This window comes from Scatophagus argus, chromosome 3, assembly GCF_020382885.2.
Source record: "Scatophagus argus isolate fScaArg1 chromosome 3, fScaArg1.pri, whole genome shotgun sequence".
Lineage (NCBI taxonomy): Eukaryota > Metazoa > Chordata > Actinopteri > Scatophagidae > Scatophagus > Scatophagus argus.
The window spans coordinates 9642191-9663586 of NC_058495.1; the positions used below are offsets into that span (position 1 = coordinate 9642191).

General features: G+C 39.3%; 1 protein-coding gene across 1 annotated transcript in view; it reads left to right on the forward strand.

Annotated features, from left to right (window-relative positions):
• The window catches only part of iars1 (isoleucyl-tRNA synthetase 1), a 51826-nt gene extending 33471 nt beyond the window's left edge, over window positions 1-18355 (forward strand). The window contains exons 24-34 of the mRNA XM_046383295.1: window positions 1804-1906; window positions 2411-2494; window positions 5250-5424; window positions 7673-7785; window positions 11399-11494; window positions 14079-14255; window positions 14818-14938; window positions 15128-15253; window positions 15900-16043; window positions 16800-16952; window positions 17313-18355. Of these exons, the coding sequence (XP_046239251.1) occupies window positions 1804-1906; window positions 2411-2494; window positions 5250-5424; window positions 7673-7785; window positions 11399-11494; window positions 14079-14255; window positions 14818-14938; window positions 15128-15253; window positions 15900-16043; window positions 16800-16952; window positions 17313-17395 (1375 nt within the window). The 3' untranslated portion in view covers window positions 17396-18355. The remainder of the gene's footprint in view (window positions 1-1803; window positions 1907-2410; window positions 2495-5249; window positions 5425-7672; window positions 7786-11398; window positions 11495-14078; window positions 14256-14817; window positions 14939-15127; window positions 15254-15899; window positions 16044-16799; window positions 16953-17312) is intronic.
• The last annotated feature ends 3041 nt before the right edge of the window (window positions 18356-21396 follow it).

A 21396-nucleotide genomic window follows, 5' to 3' on the forward strand; every position in this document is an offset into this window, starting at 1 on the left:
AAGCTTCAGCTCTTTCCACACACAGCTCACACAACAATCCCCCCCTTGTGTCAGCCCCTTTTCTTACGGGATATCCACTAATCCACAGCCTAATAAGTTTCAGCCAGAGTGGCCTTACTTTACCCCAACCGTTTCACACCCTGAACATTTCCGACTGCAAGCATTTCAAGCTCGAGATTCCGCAGTAGTTTCTAGATAACTGTCAGGCGTCACAGCAGCCGTTTTCTGTTTTTCTGTTTTTAACCTTTTTCTTCTCATTCCTGCTGTTTACTACTTCATCTTCCACCACTATGATTAAATTTTCCATTTTAATATTTGTTATTATATGTGTTACTTTATAGGATCAGTTGGTTCTGTGGAAACCTTGCTCAGAAACTACTCAAAAGTAAATCTTTTCCAGCTCTTGTGTCAAATGCAAGGCTCTTTGTGTTTTTTTGTGTGATCATAGTGAATCACAGATGATACATTTTCCACAGCAGTACAAAGTCAGCTTCAACAAATAACCAGGTGCAAGACTTCCTCAAATTCACTGCTATCTATCGTCTACAAAAGCAGCCTCACTCTGTATTTTTAGGATAAAACTGTTGATCACTTCCTTAAAGAGTGATTGAAGTTCGTGCACTTTTAGCAGAGAACTTGAAACACACAGAACTGCACAGAGACTGACTTGACTGTCAGCCCTGCGAATGGATATTGCTCACAAAATATGATCATTTCATTTGCTTCACTTCAATTACTTCAGAAAGTAAAATGTGTGCCTTGGTGGCTGATCAGTTTTGTAATGCCTGGGAGGAATTTCTAATTGCCCAAACTTAATTACATCATCTTTAACTATGAAAAAGTTCTGACATGATTAAATATCCTTCTTGATTAAGCAAAAGGAAAATAGTTTGTGTAATGGGTCATATAATCTCCCCTGTCATTTCGGCAGCATTCAGTGCTGCTGCTTTATTAGCCACATGTCCTTCCTGCTGTCGAATGGGACTACTTCACCCCCCTCCCAAAGGTCAGCCACCAATCAGGCGGTGGGAGCAGCTGCTCCTCAATCAGCTCATTAAATGATTGGCTGTCCCTGGCGTCCTCTCCTCTCTCATTTTTCTCCACTGTTGTGTAGACACACACACACAGAGGAACACACCACAGAAGTAAATTAACAAGCATGGTGCTCAGACACACAGACACATGTCGACATTTGGGGGCTAATATCTCCATCATGCGTGATTATCAGTAGCTGTGCAGCTCTAATTTGGATTCAGAGGTGGAAGTCTTAGTGTACTTTATAAGTGGATGTTCCTGATTTAAAATTTGGTGCAGATGGTTCTGAGCTCTGTTCAGACTGTCTTTATTTAGATGTGAGCTACAAACCATGCCGTGCTCTATTATTCATTTTCTTCAATAGAAAAGCAATTTGAATTTATAAACCACCCTTAACCAGAAAATGACAAGAGTTATTACAGAAATGCACTTACATTCCCTAATTGTGCCCTGCAATTGTACAGAATTTTGCTTAATATGCAGTGATTCTCCTAGAAAGAGAAGACAGGTTGTTTTGAAGGATGGTCCTCTCAACCTCCTGCATCCTCTTACCATGAGACGGTACAGCTTGGTCAGATGGCACTCATTACGGTTGCAAAAGTCTCATCGGGTAGAGGATTTTCAGAGAAAAACCTAGAGAAAGCATCTTTTTAACATTGTGTGACCTGTGAGTTAAGAGGGTATTCAAGCTCCCATACCTTGACATTGTAACACTACTTACAATGTGATGAGACTTATATTTTCTTTTTTCGTGTTTCTGTTTTTCAGGGAAAGTGTGATTGACAAGCGCATTGAGAGCGCTGTCTCTCAGATGCAGTCTGTGATCGAGTTGGGCAGAGTGATCCGAGACAGGAAGACCCTGCCTATCAAGGTGAATCATCAGCTTTACCCAATCCGTTCATACACTACATTGTAATAGGTACAGAAAATTCAATGGATGTATTATCCAGTATTGGCTTATTTCTTATAACATGAAATTGCTGTGTAGAAGTGCCAAAGGCTTGTTTGAGGTTATTTATAAACAGTGTCTCCATTAGACACATTGCCCACCAGAAAGCACTGACAAGTTTATTTGACAGCAGAAAAACACCTGGTACATTTCTTGTCCTCTTCTTTACAGTGTCTATTTCAAAAATGTGTTTACGTAAAATGACGAATATGAGGTTTTTCTATGTCATAATAATTAGTCTTGTTTTAATCAATCTTGATCTTTAATCAGTATTGATATCTGCTTCAAAAATCCAGCATAATTATTTTCTTTCTGTACTGTGCTCCAACTTCTTACAGCTCTTCTATAGATTTAAATGTCTCATGTCATGTTAATTAGTCTTTTCTCTTACTTTTTGACCAAAGGTAATGTTGTTGTGTTTTTCAGTACCCACTGAAAGAGGTGGTGGTTATTCACCAGGACCCAGAGGCCCTTAAAGACATCCAGTCCCTTCAGAAATACATCCTGGAAGTAAGTAAACAAGTCTTTTGTACCAGTGTTCTGTTTTGTGGCAGGAGTTGTATCTTCCTCTGATTTTTCCTGTGTTTCACTTTTTTGTCTGTTTACCATAGTTTGATGACTACTATTACATTTGTAAGTTAAGGACAAATGTCCTTTAAATCCTTGTTGACACTCCAAAGCCAGTATGTTTTACTTGATGGATGGGGTGTACACCAGAGGAAGTGCATCTCCACATGCCATATATATCTTCATCTATAATTAAAATTTCTGTAAAAAAAAAAAAAAAAATCTTTCTTTTATTAATTAAAAATATAGTACAGTAGAACTGTTGCTCTGCAAGTTTAACTGTATCAGAAAGTGAAGTTTGCAAAGCTTTGTCTATTCAGATATTGTCTGGAAGGATGACTACTCAGAATGAGACAGACTTAATTGTCAAAGCCTTTTAGTGCAGGAAGCCATTACCTGACATTATTTCTTTGTCTTTGGGTTTGATTTTCCACCAACAAAGCTCTAAAAGTCAATACTGTTACACAGATGACTCAGCCAACCCTACGACTGCCTTAAATAAGGACGTCTCAACCTCTTGCATACTTTGCATGGGAATGTGGCTGCTTTTGTACCTGGTAAAGTCACGGCAAAATGTTTAAAGCCTTACGGTGGTCCAAGATGAGAAATGACTGATGCATCTTAGATAGAAAATGAATTGTGGCTGTTGTTCCCCTATGATGCTGAGCAGGAAAAATTGACATTTATAGCTTATGGTTCACGTGTGAAAAAGGGCTTCTGTTGCAGCCTTTTCTTCTTATCTTAGTTCAAGCCCCTTCTTATCTCTCACTCTGTTTCATTTCTGGTGGTGAAAACATTTAACCTCTCCGACTTCTAGCTTCCCTCACATAAACAAGGTTTGCTTGATCAAAATTGAGAGCAGTTTAAGGTCCTGCAGCCCAGGGAGGAACCTTCAAACTCTCCTATATTGTTGTGGTTTTGATGTAGTAAGTTTGGATTCATCTTTTCACTGTTGCTCTTACTTAGATTCCTTTATCATCATTCTATAATTATTACTATCTTAATGAAAATTCTTTGTAATTATTATAAATTTATTTAATCATTGTTAATAGGCTTACATGGCTGACTTGGTCTCTGAGCACATTACATTTTTTGATCGACTCTTTCCAGAACGTGTGGAGTAATTGCAGTTTTTAATTTGACCTACAGTATGTAACAAAGAATTTAGATTAAAAGTACGGTGTGTAGGATTTATAGGGATCTACTTGGAAATGGAATAAGATGTATTTACTTGTGTTTTCATAGTGTATAATCACTTGACATGAAGAATGGTCCTGTTTTCATTACCTTTCAATAAGCCTTACGCATCTACAGATGTATGAGGTCCTCTTGTCATGGCTTTTTTAATGGTGCCTCAGAAGTGGCTATAGAGTAAACTTGTCATAGCAGCCACCATAGGGGATATGACGTCCATTGCATGTATCTCTCTCTCTCTTTCACCATCTCTGGCAAGGAAGACAGTGGCAATCTTCCTTGCCACTGTCTGCTTGCTCAGGGTTTCAGGCTCTGGGTTTCTGTAAAGCACCCAGAGACAATTTTGATTGCAAAAGGAGCTATATAAATAAAATTCAATTGAACTGAATTGAGAGTGAAGCAAGGGTTGTTCAGTTGGTTGCAGTCAGCGCCCTCACCACTAGATGCTGCAAAATCCTACACTATGGGACCTGGACCTCAGTATTGCATATTCCCATGTATAGAGCAGTTGATACGATTGGTGGCATTACTATTTCCTGGCATATTTCTTCAGTTTTTCGATTTTCACAGGAAGCTGATGTAAATCCTGATTACTGCTTACACTTTTCTTTTTATCTTTTTATTTCTTGGGGCAAAACATGAATTCAGCAAATTCTCTTGTAGGGAAGAGAATGGGATCAGCTGTTGATGATCATTGGCCATTTAAATTTTAGCCATGATCAGCTTTGCTTGGCTGACAAGCTTGTTCACTTTCCACCGACCTATACATGCTCAGACAGCTGCTGTGAAATACTGCTTTTCTAAGTCACCATTCTCACACACACACAGCTATGTATGCCCTCAAAATAAAAGTTTCTTTTTGTGCACTAAACAAGCTCAAGGCTCAAAACCAAAGTTCTCTTTTCTGTAACTATTTTCAACCTCACAAAGCCCTTAAGTTTATTAGTGAGCCCACTGCAGTAGCTTATCGGTGCTCTCTGTCAACCAGTCAACTGTGCCAGAAGTCAGTCTCTGTCAACTTTTCTGTGTGATTGACTGAAGGAAGCCGTGCGTGGCAAGCCAGGGTTCATGTCAGTATGGCTAAATTTATTATCTATACTGCTTCACCAGATAGGACTGGATCACAGGTTTCTCTCTCCATTTAGATGGAAGAATGAAATGTATTGAAAGCCGGAAATATTGGCTGAATGGGACTGACTGACTGACTGGTTGATTATCTGGCTTACTTTCTCTTTGAGTGAGTGACTGTGTGGTCAGTTATTGATTAGCTCTTTACAGTACATGCCTGGGGTATTTAAAGTTTTTACTTTTTATTTTTAAGTTTAGTTAAAGTTCATTTTCAGTGTGTACAGTTTATCTGTTGTGTATTAGTTTTTATTTTCATTTCGTTAGCTAATTTTTATTATTTGTACTCATCAGTATGCTTATATAAACTAACACTGAACATACAACTACAAGACTTTACCTTTTCTAAGACATGGTGTCTTTTCTTTTCTTCCTCCAGGAGCTTAACGTCCGGCAGTTGACACTGTCAACAGACAAGGACAAGTACGGTATTCGTCTGAGAGCCGAGCCAGACCACATGGTGCTGGGCAAGAGACTAAAGGGAGCCTTCAAATCTGTCACTGCTTCTATCAAGGAGCTCACCAGCAAACAGCTAGAGGCCTTCCAGAAGACAGGTATGGCTGTGTATGTGGCTGTCAGGTTGTGTGTGCTAAAGAAAGCACAAATCTCTGAGCTCATAACTGGGTGCAGTGGAGCTAAAACTTTTCAGCACATCAGTAGTCTCATGTCGTTCACTAGTTTGCATTTACACGACTGTGAGCAAATGATATCTCTATTATTTTTGTGTCCTACAAATGATGACAACATACCAAAGACTTAAGCAATGGTTTTATTTTCCCTGTCAATCAAGTGCTGCATATTGTGTTGAAATCATATTTATTCAAGTTGGGCACCAACAGATGGTCAGTTTATCCTGAGAAGGCAAGCCCTAACCCTTCTGAAACTATAATCAGAGCTCGAGTATGGATCAAAGCAGTGCAAGGTATCTTGTCTCTCCAATTATAGAAAGACGAGGAGAGCCCCCAGAGTCTCTGGGGAGGGAGGCAGTGGAGGTCAGCTGGGCTGTGGGAACTTAACATTTCCAATCACATGGATGTTTGAAGTCTGGCCAATTGGAAGGAAAAAAGCAGGATGAGTGATGGAAGGAATGAGATAGATGTGGTGGAGGATGGAGAGAGGAAACACACAGATGAAAACGTGCACAGCAGAACCAAGTAACATTTTACTGACTTGTGATCTCAGGAGAGATGTGATGTGTACAGAAGTGTACAGAACCTGTTATAGGGTTCTACACTGTATAAAGCATGGCTTATCCTTGGTTAAAATAATAGTTCAACATGGTGAACGTGAAGCTACAGCTTGCAACCAATCAGATTAGCTTAGGGCTGGAAGTTGGGAGAAACATCTACGGCCTGAGTATGTCCATATGTACAACCTCAGAAAGGACAGAAAAAATGTATTGAAAACACAAAATAAACATATAACATTAGTTACTGTAGTTACTTAGTTACACTTCTCTCTCTGAAGCTAACAGCTCACATTCAGTTGAGTCTTTTAACCTCTTGAGCAAATTCCAGCTCACAATCCATGACTAAAAAAAAAGGTTGTTTTAATTTAGACTACGGGTGGCAGTTTAGTCAGAGCCTGATTGTGGGTTCATGGCCATTGGTTATGTTACACATTATTAGTTAGGTGTACCTTTGATCCCATCATTGTGATGGCGGTAGAAGAAAAGAGTTTAAGAGAGAAGGTGGAAAAAGAGCAGAAGAGCAGGGTTGGACACAGGAAATCAAAGCATGGAAATCTAGGATTAGAGAGAAATGAAGTGACCGTTTCACCCAGCCTCTGGGTGTGAAGAAGTGAGGACGAGAGGAGAACACGGTCATGGTTTTTAGTCAGAACACAGACGCGGGTAATTGCTGCCAGTGGCAAAATGGAGATATAAACCTGACTAGATTGGGTTCGCTGTATTGCTTAAAAGATCAGATCTTAGGTGAATGTGGCCTGGGAGACTGCAATGTAAAGAATCTGCAAATACTGGTCTAGACCCCAGCTAATTCAAAACAAAGCCTCGTCCTGCATGGAAGTTAAGGGAGCACTTTATTAGGAACAACTGGGGTGTAATTGAAACCTTTTCAAAAATCCTTCACAGGAGACAAACACTAAATAAAGTAATAAACTAATTTCACACAATCTGTTGGCAGTTCATTCCCATTTGATTTGCATTTATATAATCATACTGGGCATACTGAGTAATGTATCACGCTGCATTGGTCTATCAAATGCATCAACCCGTTTTCGTCCCCTTTCAAATAATCCATTCTCTGTTCCCACACTGGTGGTATTTTAGTTTTGCGTACACAGAGACATCTCCCTATTAACAAGAATTCAGTATTTTAAATTTTCACAGGAAAACAAACGAGCAGTAGTTGTCAGTTGGCCAGTTGTACGTTTCTACCTGAATTACTTTATTATTGCCTCGTTTAATTATGATTTAGTGATAAAAGTGATCTGACAAAAATGCCACCTCTTTCAAGGAGCACATTTTCACTTCAGACAGGCTTTGTACAGGAACATTTTTCATGACTCTTTAAGCCCCACCACATTATTTTTTTTCCTTCATTACTGTTATCAAGAATATCCCAACGCTTGAAGAAATCTTTATTTGAAGTAAGTATCATTATGGTTGTTCAGAAATGTATTCTGATGGTGCTGGCACACAGTTGGGTTTCGTGGGGGTTGCATGTATGTATGAATACCGTATTCACTTTTTTCCATGAAATATTAAATATCATTGTTTATTTTTAGTTTAAGTGCTGTACCTGTGGTCACAAACATTTTTCTGTTATGGTTAATTTTAAGGATCCATCACGGTGGACGGTCATGAACTTCGTGAGGAGGACCTGAGGCTGATGTACACCTTTGACCAGAGCTCTGGTTCAGCTGCACAGTATGAAGCACACTCTGATGCACAGGTAAGCTTGAAATTTAAACCCATCAAGATATTTTTGAATAAATATTGATAAAATATTTCTTTCCTGTTTTTTTTCTGGACAAACGCAGGGTCTCTGATTAAAGTCATGAATAACATGTTTTAGCAAGATAGGACTCCTCCTCACAGGACTGGCTTCAGGCTGATTAAATGAGCCTCTTTTTTTAATTGAAATCACTGCATTTAATTGAACAGTGCGGTGGTTAGTGCTGTTCCCGGTTCCAGTCCTGGTCAGGGCTCTTCTGTGCAGACCGTGTTGCATGTTCTCCCTGTGCCTGCATGGGTTTCCTCACACAATTCCAAAAACATACACATTAGGTTAATTGGCTACTTTACATTGCCCTCTAGATGTGAGTGTGTGCATATGTGGTTGTCTGTCTTTGTGTGTCAGCCCTGTGATTGACTGGCAACCGGTCCAGGGTGTACCTCGCCTGTCACCAGTTGTCAGCTGGTGACAGAGCTTCAGCCCTCCTGCGACAATACACTAATTAGCGATATAAAAAGTGGATGCATGGATGGATCTAACATTTTTTAATACATTCTAGGAAATGTAATGGTATTGAACAGAAAATGGCAACAGTCTATTTACCGGTCATCAACAACCAAATTGGTTGTTGCTAATATGCACTTTGTACAAAGTGCCAGGAGACTGTAAAACACCCTTTTATAAAAGAAGTAGTTTGACAAGCCATGGCTTCATAGCAGTGATGTGGTTTTATGGTGTGTTTTGTGTGGTACTATTTTTTTTAGCCCATAGTGACAACTTGTGTCTACACGGAAAGCAAAGTGATTTTTCACATTGAATTACTCATATGAGTTTGACTGTTGGATCATTAGTGATTATTCTCCCCAGAGAGCTGGAATACCTACCGGTGCATTAGCTGTAAGCAAGTAAACCACAGCAGACACAGAGGGTGTGTCTGCCAAAACTAATTAAACTCACCTGTTAAACTGCAGTTCACTTAGAAATCACTTAGAAAAAAGTAACTCTGAGCTAATGTCTCTGTCAAATGACTCTGGATCAGAGCAGAATCTGGTTGTTCAGTTGTAGAAGCCCCAGCTCTGTCTGCCGCTCTCTGCAGCTTCAGAGGTCACTGGATGTCAGTGGCTTTTTAGCAGCATCTCATATGTTAAATATTATCAACCTGCACCACTACACCCTTGCAATGATGTAGTTGTCTCGTCTCTCCTCGTCTTCCTCCACTTAACTGAATTTGGGATGTGGGAAGAGCAGTCTCAGCAGGAAAGCCCAGACTGTCCTCTCCCCATTCCCTTCCGCCAGCTCGTCCTGAGGGATACCAAGGCGTTCCCAGGCCAGACGAGAGATATAATCCCTCCATTATGTCCTGGGTCTGTCCTGGGTTTTCCTCCCGGATGGGCATGCCTAAAACAACTCCCCAGGGAGACAACTGGGAGGCATCCTAACCAGGTGCTTGAACCACCTCAGCTGGCTCCACTCGATGTGAAGGAGCAGCAGCTCTACTCTGAGCCCCTCCCGGATGTCCGAGCTCCTTACCCTATCTCTAAGGCTTAGCCCAGCCACCCTTGTATCCGCGCCGCTTGTACCCATGATCTTGTTCTTTCGGTCACTACCCACAGCTTGTGACCATAGGTGAGGGTTAGAACGTAGATTGACTGGTAAATCAAGAGCGTAGCCTTTCAGCTCAACTCTCTCGTCACCACGACGGACTGGTACAGCGTCCACATCAGAGCAGATGCTGTTCCAATCCGCCTGTCAATCTTCCGCTTCATTTTACCTTCGCTTGTGAACAAGACCCCGAGATACTTAAACTCCTCTACTTGGGGCAGCAACTCCTCCAACTCGGAGTGGGCAATCCAACCTTTTTCAGCTGAGAACCATGGCCTCTGATTTAGAGGTGCTGATTTTCATACCAGCCCCTTCACACTGGGACGGTTTGCAGCTGGAGGTCATTGCTGCTCGATGGCAGCAATACCGACCCTACTATCTACCTACCTGATCCAGCTCACCACCAGGTGGTGATCAGTTGACAGCTCTGCTCCTCTCTTCACCCGAATGTCCAGAACATATCGTCGCAGATCTGCTGATATGACTACAAAATCAATCATCAATTTGCGACCTATGGCGACCAAGGGTGTCCTGGTGCCAGGTGCACTTGTATACACCCTTATGTTCGAACATGATGTCAGTTATGGACAAGGTGTGACTAGCACAGAAGTCCAATAACTGAGCACCACGTGGGTTCATATCAGGCAGGCCATTCCTCTCAGTCACACCCCTCCAGGTCACACTTTTGTTGCCCACGTGAGCGTTGAAGTTCCCCAGTAGAACATTCCCCAACAATCCCCAGTAGTTGCTTCTTTCTGCTGACTGCTACCCTACTAACTGTTGTACAACTGGATCTAAAAGAAAATTTTCAATACTACTATGATCCGGCACCAAGCTGAGATATACTGTAAATGTATTGCTGTGTCTTAGCTGTGAGTGTGATGTATGAAATCATTTCACGGCTAAGTGGAAACCAGCATGTATGCGTTTCCCACAGGCCCTCTCTAATCAGTGTTCCTCCAACCGTATACACACCACACGGCTGCACCTTAATACCAGTTTACTGAGCTGGCTTTTTAATTCTCTCTGTTACTCGCTCGCACCAAGTCTTTGGCACCCATCTGTCTGTTTGTCTGTTATCTCTCATATACTGTTTCTCTGTTTGCTTTGTGTACTTTTCTATGTCACTCTGTCATCTCTTTCCCTCCTTCTTCTCATGGCAAAGTGGCCATGACTGGCAGCAGCTCAGCCTTACACAACATAAGACTTTCTTTTACTCACACAGTGTGCAGTGTCCTCATGACATGCTCATTGGTTGGTTGTTAGGTACTTTTTAATCTTTACATTATACATTTTTGGATTTATTCCATAAAGATTGCTTTTGCTGTCCCTGGATTTTACTCGTTCTTGCCTTTTCAGTTGAGTCTTGTCAGTGGCTCCAGTAAACGCATGATATGAGAAGGTGAACACTGCACTGTAATGTCTTCATATCAAAATAAATCCTGTCCTCCTTCTCCTATTAATTTCTCAAATGCATATTGCAATAATTGTGGGTGTACATTACCAGCCTAAATTAAGCAGAATTTTTACCTCTCAACCTTAAGGTGTTATAGGGCCACAAATACTTAATTCATGCCGCAACTTTGCCACTAAAGCAGGAAATCAGTAAGCTTTGTCCTTGTCAGTGTGCCTTACTACCCAGAACAACAACCGTACATATATCGCTGACTGATTTAAATAATCATATATTTCCCTTCACCCAAATATTGAAATTTAATGTTGAAAATTTGGTGTTTGTGTTGAATCATTGTGATTTGCCCCCTTTTTTGTGTGAACCCTATTGCAAATAAAAATTAAAATTTTCATTGAATTATTTTTAATGATTAATCGTCAAAAAATCTGTATATGATGATATAATGTTTTATATATCTTTGTGTTTTATACAAAGCCTAAGATATATTACAGACAATTATCTATGCAACATACAACACCCATCACAACAGTTCTGTAGTTAGTTCAACATATAACTTAAACTCTGGTGCTGTTCTCTGGTTTTGTTGTCCTTTAGGTCCTGGTGCTGCTGGATGTCACCCCTGACCAGTCCATGCTGGATGAAGGCGTTGCCCGAGAGGTCATCAACCGCATTCAGAAACTACGCAAGAAGGTGGGACAATTATTTTGAGAGCACTACTAGCTCTGAAAACAAGAGTGACATATAACACACCACAAGTGAATTTTACAATCCAGTGTCTAATGAATAGAATATGACATAATTTAAACAGTTTGACAATATGTGTAATCAGGGCTGTGCCAAAGTGAGCAAAACGTGCCACTGAGGCAGCACTCAGGAGCGTGGCACTTAAGGGCTTAACGAATAACACAAAATTCTGCTTGGTGTTTTAAAGGATAAAAAGCTGAAAAGTTGAATTTACTTTCTAACTGATTTAGTAGCAAAAATATTGAAAATAGCAATATTGGTTTGCAGCTTCTGTATGCATTTGAAAATTAAAAACTGTGCGAATTGTAATGAGGGAAATTGACAATGTTATGTTAGAAAATATGAAAAAATAAAATTTTTGAAAAAAAGGAAGATAAGGGGAGTTAATAACAAAATATTATAATAAAATAAATAAATATAAAAATTGATAATAATAAAATAAATAATAAATTAAGTTCTAATTTAAGCTAGTTTGAAGTATTAAGCTTCTTATTACTTTTTAACGTCCATTTTAATTATTTAATCAAAAATACTGTTGTATTCAGTTGTATTTTTTACTTTATTTTTAACTTTACTGGTATTATTAATTTTTTCAGGGATCCAAAATGGACCAGTGTGACTAGTGAAATTTTCCTCAGCACATAGCTTAATAAATTATATGTATTATTTATAATTTTTCTTACTCACTGTTGGTTTAAGTCTTAAGACTGCATTTTTTTAATTTCATTTCAACATTGTTGAATTCTCAACATATAATATATATAATATACGTATAACAATTTAAGTTAATTTTGCTGTAACAATAGCAACAAGTTAGTCACATTCCTAATGAGATGCCTGGCCAGGTTAGTTGTGTTTTGCTCATGTGTGTTTTGTTTTGTTTTTTGTTTTCTTTATGTCGTCACAACTTGTTTACATATGGTATGTGCTTTTTCTGTTGACGCATCTTTACTCAGAAATCCAAAATATTTGCACACTTCTGATTTACTCCTGAGAGAGGAGTAAATATCTTCACTGACGTCTTTTTTGGCTGCTTGCCGTTATCTGAATGGCCCTATTAAGACATGCCATGGAAATGTCAAAACAGAGGCATATCTTAAACATGATCATGTGGATCAATGTTTTCGCAGTTATATTGTATCGTTGATTGTTAAATCCATATGTCAATCCAAATTGAGGTATGATTATGCCCCCAGAAATTTGCTGTAATGTTTTGGTTACCTTTCCCTTTCCTTTGATCATCCCAACCTCCCCCCTTCCTCTTTATGTCCCATGTTAATTTTGTCAGAGAGGTTTTGAAATCTTTCCACTGCAGCGTCACAGTTAGAAGTTTCTCCATCATAAGGCAGGCTTAATGGAAGTTTAATTACAGTCTGGCCCCTTTCAGATTCTACTGTTGGCGCTTTGAAGTGGTCTGGGGAGTAAAGACGGATTAGCCAACAGCCCCTTGTTTTCACAAGCAACAAACAGTTTTTTCCGTCCCCCTATAGCAGTGGTGTGCACTGGCTCCCGGCCAGCCTAAATTCCTCCTGTTATTTCAAACTGAGATCTGTTAGGAATTTTCCACCCCGGGGTTGGGAATTAATTTTAAGCAATTCTTTTAACATGTTTGGTAGTAATTTGTGGGTGAGCATGGGTGTTTTTATCAGTGTTTATTTGCGTGGGTGTTTTTTGTTTTGAGTGTGAGCATATGCAGGGTTGAGAAGCAGGGGTCAGCATTTTCTTTTTTGTTTGTTTTATTGGACTTCTCTGTATCTCTGTTCAGTGTGTTCTCTCTCTTTCTCTGTCACACACACACACATCTCTTTCAGGGTAGGGTCAGTACCTTGACTTGGCAGGAAAAGCCTATAAACCTTACTCCATTGATTGACTGCTCCTCTGTATCTAGCTAACGTTATTCCTCTGCCCTTGAGCAACATACTGCAATTGGTGTGTGTGTGTGTGTGTGTGTGTGGGTGGGTGGGTACTAAACAGTCGATATATATGTGTGCGGTTTTGCACACGTGTGCACGGCAGCACACTGCAGATTAGAATGAGATCAATGTGTTTGAATGTGTCAAGGTTAGAGGAAGCTGGCAGCATACTGTGCCAAAATAGATGGGCTTTCATCCAGTAACCCTCCCAATCTTTGTTCCCTTATGCCTTTACTTGTTCATACTGCTTGTTTTTTGCTTTTTAATCCCCACCCTTTCTTCTTTTGTATGCCATTCCATTTTGTTTGTCCCATCTCCTCTTGTTTCTTCAAGATTGCATTTTCTTATAGAAACAAAGCTAGGAAAAGAATTACTTGATGTGAAATTGTGATTCTTTGCTTCCTTGGCAATCATTTTTTATTTAGGTAACACATTTTTAACCCAATTTGCAGATTATTATGTATTGCTGCTGTTTGAAGAGATAATGAAGCAGAACTTTTTGCATATTTACTCACCTATATTAGCAGTTGCTGGCATCTTTATCGTTTTCTGAAACTGTGTAACATTCACTGACATATTAAAACTCACTACCAGTCTCTCAATCCATTGTATTACAGGGCCATTTGGTGCCATCAGATGAGATAACTGTGCACTACCGCTGCCAGCCAGAGGGAGAGTACTTGGACTCTGTGATCCAGGCTCACAGTGACTTTATCCTGGCTACCACCAAGGCTCCACTGTTGCCTTTTCCTGTTCCCAAGACTGCCACTGTCATCATAGAAGAAAAGACTCAGGTATTGCGGGACACTGAGGACAACCTTGGTTACTGGTTGCTGTTGTAAGATCAGTTTAACAGGCAGCTTATTGTGTTCGACAGCCTTTCAGCATTCTGGTAAATGCATTTTACCACGCCAGTGTTAACAGCTATCAACGTGCGTCATATCAAACCCCTTAACTGGTGAAACATGGGTTGACTTTTATTATGAAGCAGTCACTGTTTATCAGTGAGCTAACTCTTACCCGCTGTTGTTCGGCACAAATGCGTTTTTGACAGTCATTGACAGCAGATCAATTTGAAAGATGTTTGATTGTTGAGTCTCATTTCCAGATATTTGATGACTTGGAAATGAGAGTTAAAATGAATTATTTTTCTTATATTTTTCTTATATTTTTTTAGATTTATTTTATACATGGTTTTTGTTCAGTAGAATTCTGCATAGTACACAGAATGATGGTGGGCGTGGGTTGATACCGGTCCTACTTAGCTTTTTAAATAACATTTTAGTAAAGAACATAAAAAGTAAGCGTGTCTCCATTTCTTTGCCTTCTTCATGCTCTTTTGTTCCTTTCTTGCAGCTGAAGGGCTCAGACTTCGAGTTAACCATAATAAAAGGATCTTCAGCCCCTTGGGCTCCTCTGAACGGACCAGCTTGTACTTATGTGAACGTCAGGGTGAAGGTCAACAACAAAGAACAAGGTAGTGCACAAGAAAACCATCAAGGAAGTCTGTTTTTACAGCTAAAAGAAGAAGAATAGGTTGAACTGTTAAACTGTCGATAAAAGTCACTCTTGCATTATTTTCCTAATTGATGATGTGCTAATTCTTGAGATAAAAGGTTGTGTACTGCACCCGTTGACCACAACAGTGATCCTGTTTCTTCCGCAGAGGGAGTGGTATTGTTGGAGAACCCCAAAGGGGATAACAGACTAGACTTGGACAAGCTGAAGAAAGTGAGCAGCACCATCTTTGGACCCAGTAACACCCAGCTCAGATTCTTCAGCGGTGGCACTGGTGAGAACTGGTTTTGGCTCCTCAGAAATGCATAAATGTCTTTATTACCTTTCTCAACAAATTACTGTTACAGTAGACCTGTCTGCCATCTCATATCACTTGACTGATTGTAGGTTTTACTGTTTTCTGTCGTCAGCTATAGAGATCCAAAGCTGACAAAGTATAGTAAAAAATTATCAAAGATATAATTGAGTAAGCAGAATAAATAATACTGTTAAAAGAGTGTATCTTAAAAGTGTGTTGAAAGTAGAAAAGCAGTTGATGAGTATCATAAATGTTTAACATTAGCACCCACCTTTTCAACCAGCCCTGTAGCTGCAGATAATTTTGTCAAGGTTTTTGTCAGTGCACTTCACTAGTTTAACTATGTTTAACTGTAGCTAAAACATTTTCTTTGGCATGCCCATAGCTTTTTAATTTAGCTTGCTTGACATTATGCAAAAGTAGGAAAATAAAACCTTTTTATCCCCCCAACTGGCTTGGTGGGTGAAGGAAAATTATAAAGCTTTATATTCCTGTCTACACTTTATTTTCACTATTTAAGAAACAAAATTATTTATTAAGGTATTCAGTTATAATTTTGACTTGACTTATATCCTTGTCTGATGTGTGTTTCTGTGTGCACATACTTTTGTATTCATTACAGAGTTGACCAACAAAATGGACCTTCAAGCTCTGAGTGGTAAAACCGTGACAGTGACATCAGGTTCCTCCCACGACCCCGAACCCACCACCAACTCCCTCTTGTGTCCTTACGTGAACCTCCTGCTCTGCAACGCACAACCAGCTGGTGAGAAAAAACGCGCGCACACACACAGACACACGCTTTTTACCCAGGGAACTTGTGAGGACATTACATATAGGTGCATCTGTCTGTCTGACCGTCCGTCCATCCATCGATCATATAGTGAGCTTTAACGGTGGTCGTACGGCTGAACAATTAATTAAAATATTGTTACGTTCTCAATATGGCCAAGTTCAATAAATGGTAAAAAACTTTTTTTGAAGTGAAAAAGAAATGCTGAAATTTCCATTCCCATTCCATATGTGACTCCTATGAGAATTGTAAAATCAGTCAAAATAATCACAATCTGGTGTGTGTGTGTGTGTGTGTGTGTGTGTATATATATAACACAAACCACCTGCTGGTCATGGGACTGACTGCTAACAGTTATACTAACACAACCCCAACTGTTTTCAACATTGTGTGTTCAATCAATGTTTATTGTACTGAAATACATAAATATATAGTGTATATAGTGCAGTCTTATCTTCCAAGTCATTGACCCTCAACTTCTTTCACCTTGTCCCTCTACTCTCACATCTGTCAGTTGATCAGCCAGGCTCTCTCTCTCTCATCTCTTTTTTTTGATTTATCATTTCTCTTTGTTGCCTCCCTTTTACCACTGAAAGGCTTAGGCTTGTTCAGATACCCTCCCTGTACTTGCAAACCAGCCATTCTAAGTAGCCAATCATTTGTTAATTTGTGAAGGAAGTAAATTCTGTCTGGTTCAGTTCTCTTCAACACTCTGCCTATCTCCTGCAGAGTGCCAGACAGGAGAGGTGGGCACCATCCTGCTGGCAAACCCAGTGGGTCAGAATGGACTTGACTTCTCAGGCTTGCTGTCTGAGGCTGCCAAGGTCTTTGGCCTCCGCAGCAGACGGCTCAAGCTCTACCTGGACAAAGACCTCACCCAGGGTAAGATTAAAATAAAGTGGCCATGAAAAAAAAAAAATATATATATATATATACTATATAGTATATATATATATATATATATATATCAATGAGTAAACGGTGATGAGATAATGGAACAATTCAGATGAAATAAAATGGTACATCATGGATGAAAAATTCACAGCACATTTCTTTTTCTTCCTTTTTTAATTATCTCAGTTTAATAAAATAAATTACCCTCTTAATTTGGTCATCTTAAGAGCTTTGGAGATTTTTGAAAACTGTGATCCTTTGTGATTGCTTAAACATTTAAGCAATTTCCACATTTAATTTCAGCCATCGATATGAACGAGTTATTACAATTTAATGTCTGTTTTTCAGAGCTGCCAGCAGATTCATCAGTAAAATCTCTAGACACCAAAACTCTGTTTGTGAGAGTTCTTCCAACAACTGCCGAAGCATAAACCAGAGAAGCCACCTTAGGATCTTGCCATGAAGATTTGTATCACACCCTCACAGTTTTCCTGATTTCACTTTTTTATCACTAAAATCCCACCATTAACCCACATGATGTGCAGTGGATTCATAACACCAAGTCTTTTTTGGAATTCCTGATGCAAAGCAGGCTTGTCTGTCAAGGTCACATCTGTTCCATCCATCAATCCATGCTGTCATTCTCGCCCATGTCCTGAAAGTTTGTAAGAAGACTTAAGGCACAGAATCAATGCCTACAAAAGTCTGTAGAGAGTTTGATGTGTTTCAGGACATTTTAAGATATGGTGATGGCTCCAATTAATCATCGTACTTAGCCAAGACTTATATTACCGTTCTCCTTGTCTTTTCCCCTCATATTGTCACCAATTAAAAGTGACAGTTTTGTAAGCAGGCACAATGCCATACCAGGTTATATTTGTTCTGGGCAGAGAAGAGATCTACATTATTTCTTTGCTAGAAACTACAAACTACACCAGAAATAAATGACATGGCTCATTTCTCATATTTAAACATTTTTTTCAGTCATGTTTCACTAACTCTTGGAAATGAAGATATTGGGGGATTGTCTAACCTTTCTAGCTGTCATAATAACAATGGATGTTGTTTCTTTATTATGCTAATTATAATAAATTCATGCAAGCCACTTTAAGGCTTATTTAAAGTGGGCTTAGTCCAGAATAATTATTGTTGTAGCTCATAATTGGGGAACCAATTTGACCTATTGTGCTTACGGACAATTTAATAGTTAAACCTGTTCTGTTCATCGCTTTTGGAATTCTCAGTTGTAAAGGCATTTAAGAGGTGAAATGGATTTTCGGGCTGCTGTACCTTCGGGACAAAAGGGTTCTCTAGTAAGAAAAGCAACAAATGGATAATATACTATTTTAAGTGACAAACAGAATAAATCAAAAGTGGCTAAGAATCTGCAATTTTTTTTCTGTCTGCTCACTCAAACCACTGCATGACAAGAAGGGACACATCACATTTGTGAGGTCCTGCGGACTGACTTTGTTCATGTGGTTCCTGAGACATTGTGACTGGCACATGGTATTTTCTTTAACTGCAGCAAATAAAATGTAGCAGCAGCAAATAAATTAAAAGCAACAGCTTGACAACTTGGTAATTATCCTAATTCACTTTCTTGCCCAGTGTTAGATGAGAAGATGGATACCGCTGTAATATCTGTCTTTCACTCGTAGTCAGGGAATCACCTAACCTGGCACCGCATGAAGCTGATAAAATCTTCCTTACAGAACCTAGAACTTAGACTCTAGGAAGTCACCGTATCTGGTCAAGAAACAGTTTGACACATAACCTCCTGAAAACCACAAATTGTTTTTTTGGTTTTTTTACACAAAATAAGCACACAAGATTGAATGTGATAATAAGTGAGTTTCAGTGAGCTTTTTGGATGGAACCAGGCTAGCTGTTTGCTCCTGTTTTCAGCCATTAAGCTAAGGTGAGCTAACTGGCTGCTAGCTCCAGGTTCACAATAAATAGGATCAATCTTCTCAATTGACTGTGGGCTGAAAAAGCATACTTCTAAAATGTCGAAATATCCCTTAAAGGAAATGTGTGCAGCACAACTGAATAGCAAAGGAAGATGCCTGTTTTCTCCTCACAAAAGACCTTAGACTTGTTTTGTCAAAATTTATGTTGGAAAAGAGGCTACCCTGGGAAGAGGAATTGTGGTTAACTGGGGCCACTTGACTGTTTCTTACTCCATCACTGTCACAGAAACCCAGTGTGAAATATCAGGCTCCTCTGGCTAGAAACACCTCCACATGATGATAACATTCTCCTTATTCGAGGCTTTTTTGAGAACTTTTTCCGCCATTGCTGTTAACCATCTGATTGTAAGCAACCTGAGGATTCATACTGTCAACAATAAACGGGCACAGTTGTCTTTTCTAGCTTTTGAGTTATCTTTCAACTTTGAGTGATGATGAGCTTCTGTTTCATATGTCCAACAGCTGAGCCAGTAACTCGCTGTCCATGGAGAGGAACTAATATCCCTCTCAGACCTAGTTCGTAATTCTAGCAGTTAGTCTGAATGAGGCATCCCCTCTAGACATGTACTGAGTCACTTGTAACTACAAAAATGTTGACTAACTTTTGACTGAATGAATACAGATACTTTGTAGTTCTGTCGGAGACTTTAAAAAAAAAAAAAAAAAATACAGTTAATGATGTCACTCATTGTTGACTCAGTGTTATTGAACATTTTTCTGTACCAGCGTGGCTGACCTTGAGGTCTGATTTTACTGCTGATTAAGCATAGTGTTGGGCTGACTTGGCTTTCCTTGGGACATTTATGAAGTAAGGTTACTGACGTTCACAGGCATGGTGTTAATTTGTGTCTGTAAAACCTGGTTCCCACTGCTGTGCAGCCAGTGTAGTGAGAGTGAGTGTGTATTTGTGTGTATTGATTAATGAAGTGGCCAGAAGCTGCTTGTTGGCAGTTCAGGCAACTCTCAGCTGGGGGCACTGCTGCAAAACCTCTCTTCTTGTGGACTTCACAAGATCTCAATAAAATTACTACTAATTTGCATCCAAGCTAAGTGCATAAATACACTAATATGCTTGTAATTGACCACAGATACATATGTACCCACTCATCTGTTTCTATTTTATCAGTAACCTTAATGTGATATTTTGCCCAAAATACCCAAAGTAGATTATTTACTGCTATGAAATTCTTCACATTATTAACACAATAAATAAAATACTCCAGTACATGTTAAAGTGTTAAGGATCAGGTTGATTGCCAAGTAGTTTTCACATACAAGTAATGTAAAAGTCAAGAATGCTAAATTAATGAAAAATAGGAACAGATTACAATGAATGAAAAATACGTTTTTAAAATGAATAGGATGAAATGTGCAAAATATTGACTGAAGAATGAGCAAAAGTTTACAGTGTTAAGTATAATGAATTTATGCAATGTGCATTGGAGTTCGAGTGTTAAGTCTCCCCAACACTTCAGAGATAGAACCACCTCATAATTTGAGTATTATAGTACATTACTTTCTACCCGTGACTTCTGGCGTTCCCATACTCAGTGTCTCCTCAGTGTGATGATTTTAACACACCCCCCCACTCCCACTCCTCGCTCCTGGGTGGAGCAGCACACAGCTTTGTCTCATCCTCCTCTCATCCGTCTCGCTTCCATCTACCTCCTTTGTGCCTCTGCACACCGCGGCCCGAGTGAGAGAACAGCTCAGCGACCCATTTGCTGACGGACATTACAGAAATGCAGTATGCAGAGTGGGTGAAGTGAACATGCCTGAACACCCCTGTTGTCTAACTCTAATAATGGACAACAGTGCTCATTACGGTCAGCAGAGAACAAAAGTTTGCCACAGTGAGGAATAAAGACAGGTGTGTTTTCAACAATATACTGTATAAGCCAGTAAGGGTCCAGCCACCCAGGCAACACGTGTGCTGCGTAATGGAAAAAATCTAAATCTCTGCCAGTAAATCAATTTTCAGCGCCCTGCGTGTTGCCCACTGCAAAATGACAGCAGAAAATATAACCTCTAACAAGCTAGTACAATAGGTAAGAGGATGAAGAAACACCGACATGTTAGTTATTTTGGTGTAGATGCCTGATCTGACACTGGATGCTTTGCAAGTGTAGCATTAGATGTAGCATTTTAATAGGTAAGCTCTCAATGAATGAATACTAATGAATATGAATAAAAGTAGTTTTAAGTTCACCCAATTCACCACATAAGTTTGAAAAATGTACTTTGTCACATTTCTTTTTTGTTTTTTTTTTTCAGTTCAATGTTTCACCATGTTTTGTTTTTGTTTTTTGTTTATCTTCCCAGGATGTGTCAAAGCACCAGCTGGTTTACTTATGATGATGTTGGCTTAAAAGTTGTCAAAATTAAAAATGCTGACATAATAATAATAATAATAATAATAATAATACTGAAATCAACATTTAAATTATCTAATGTTTTAT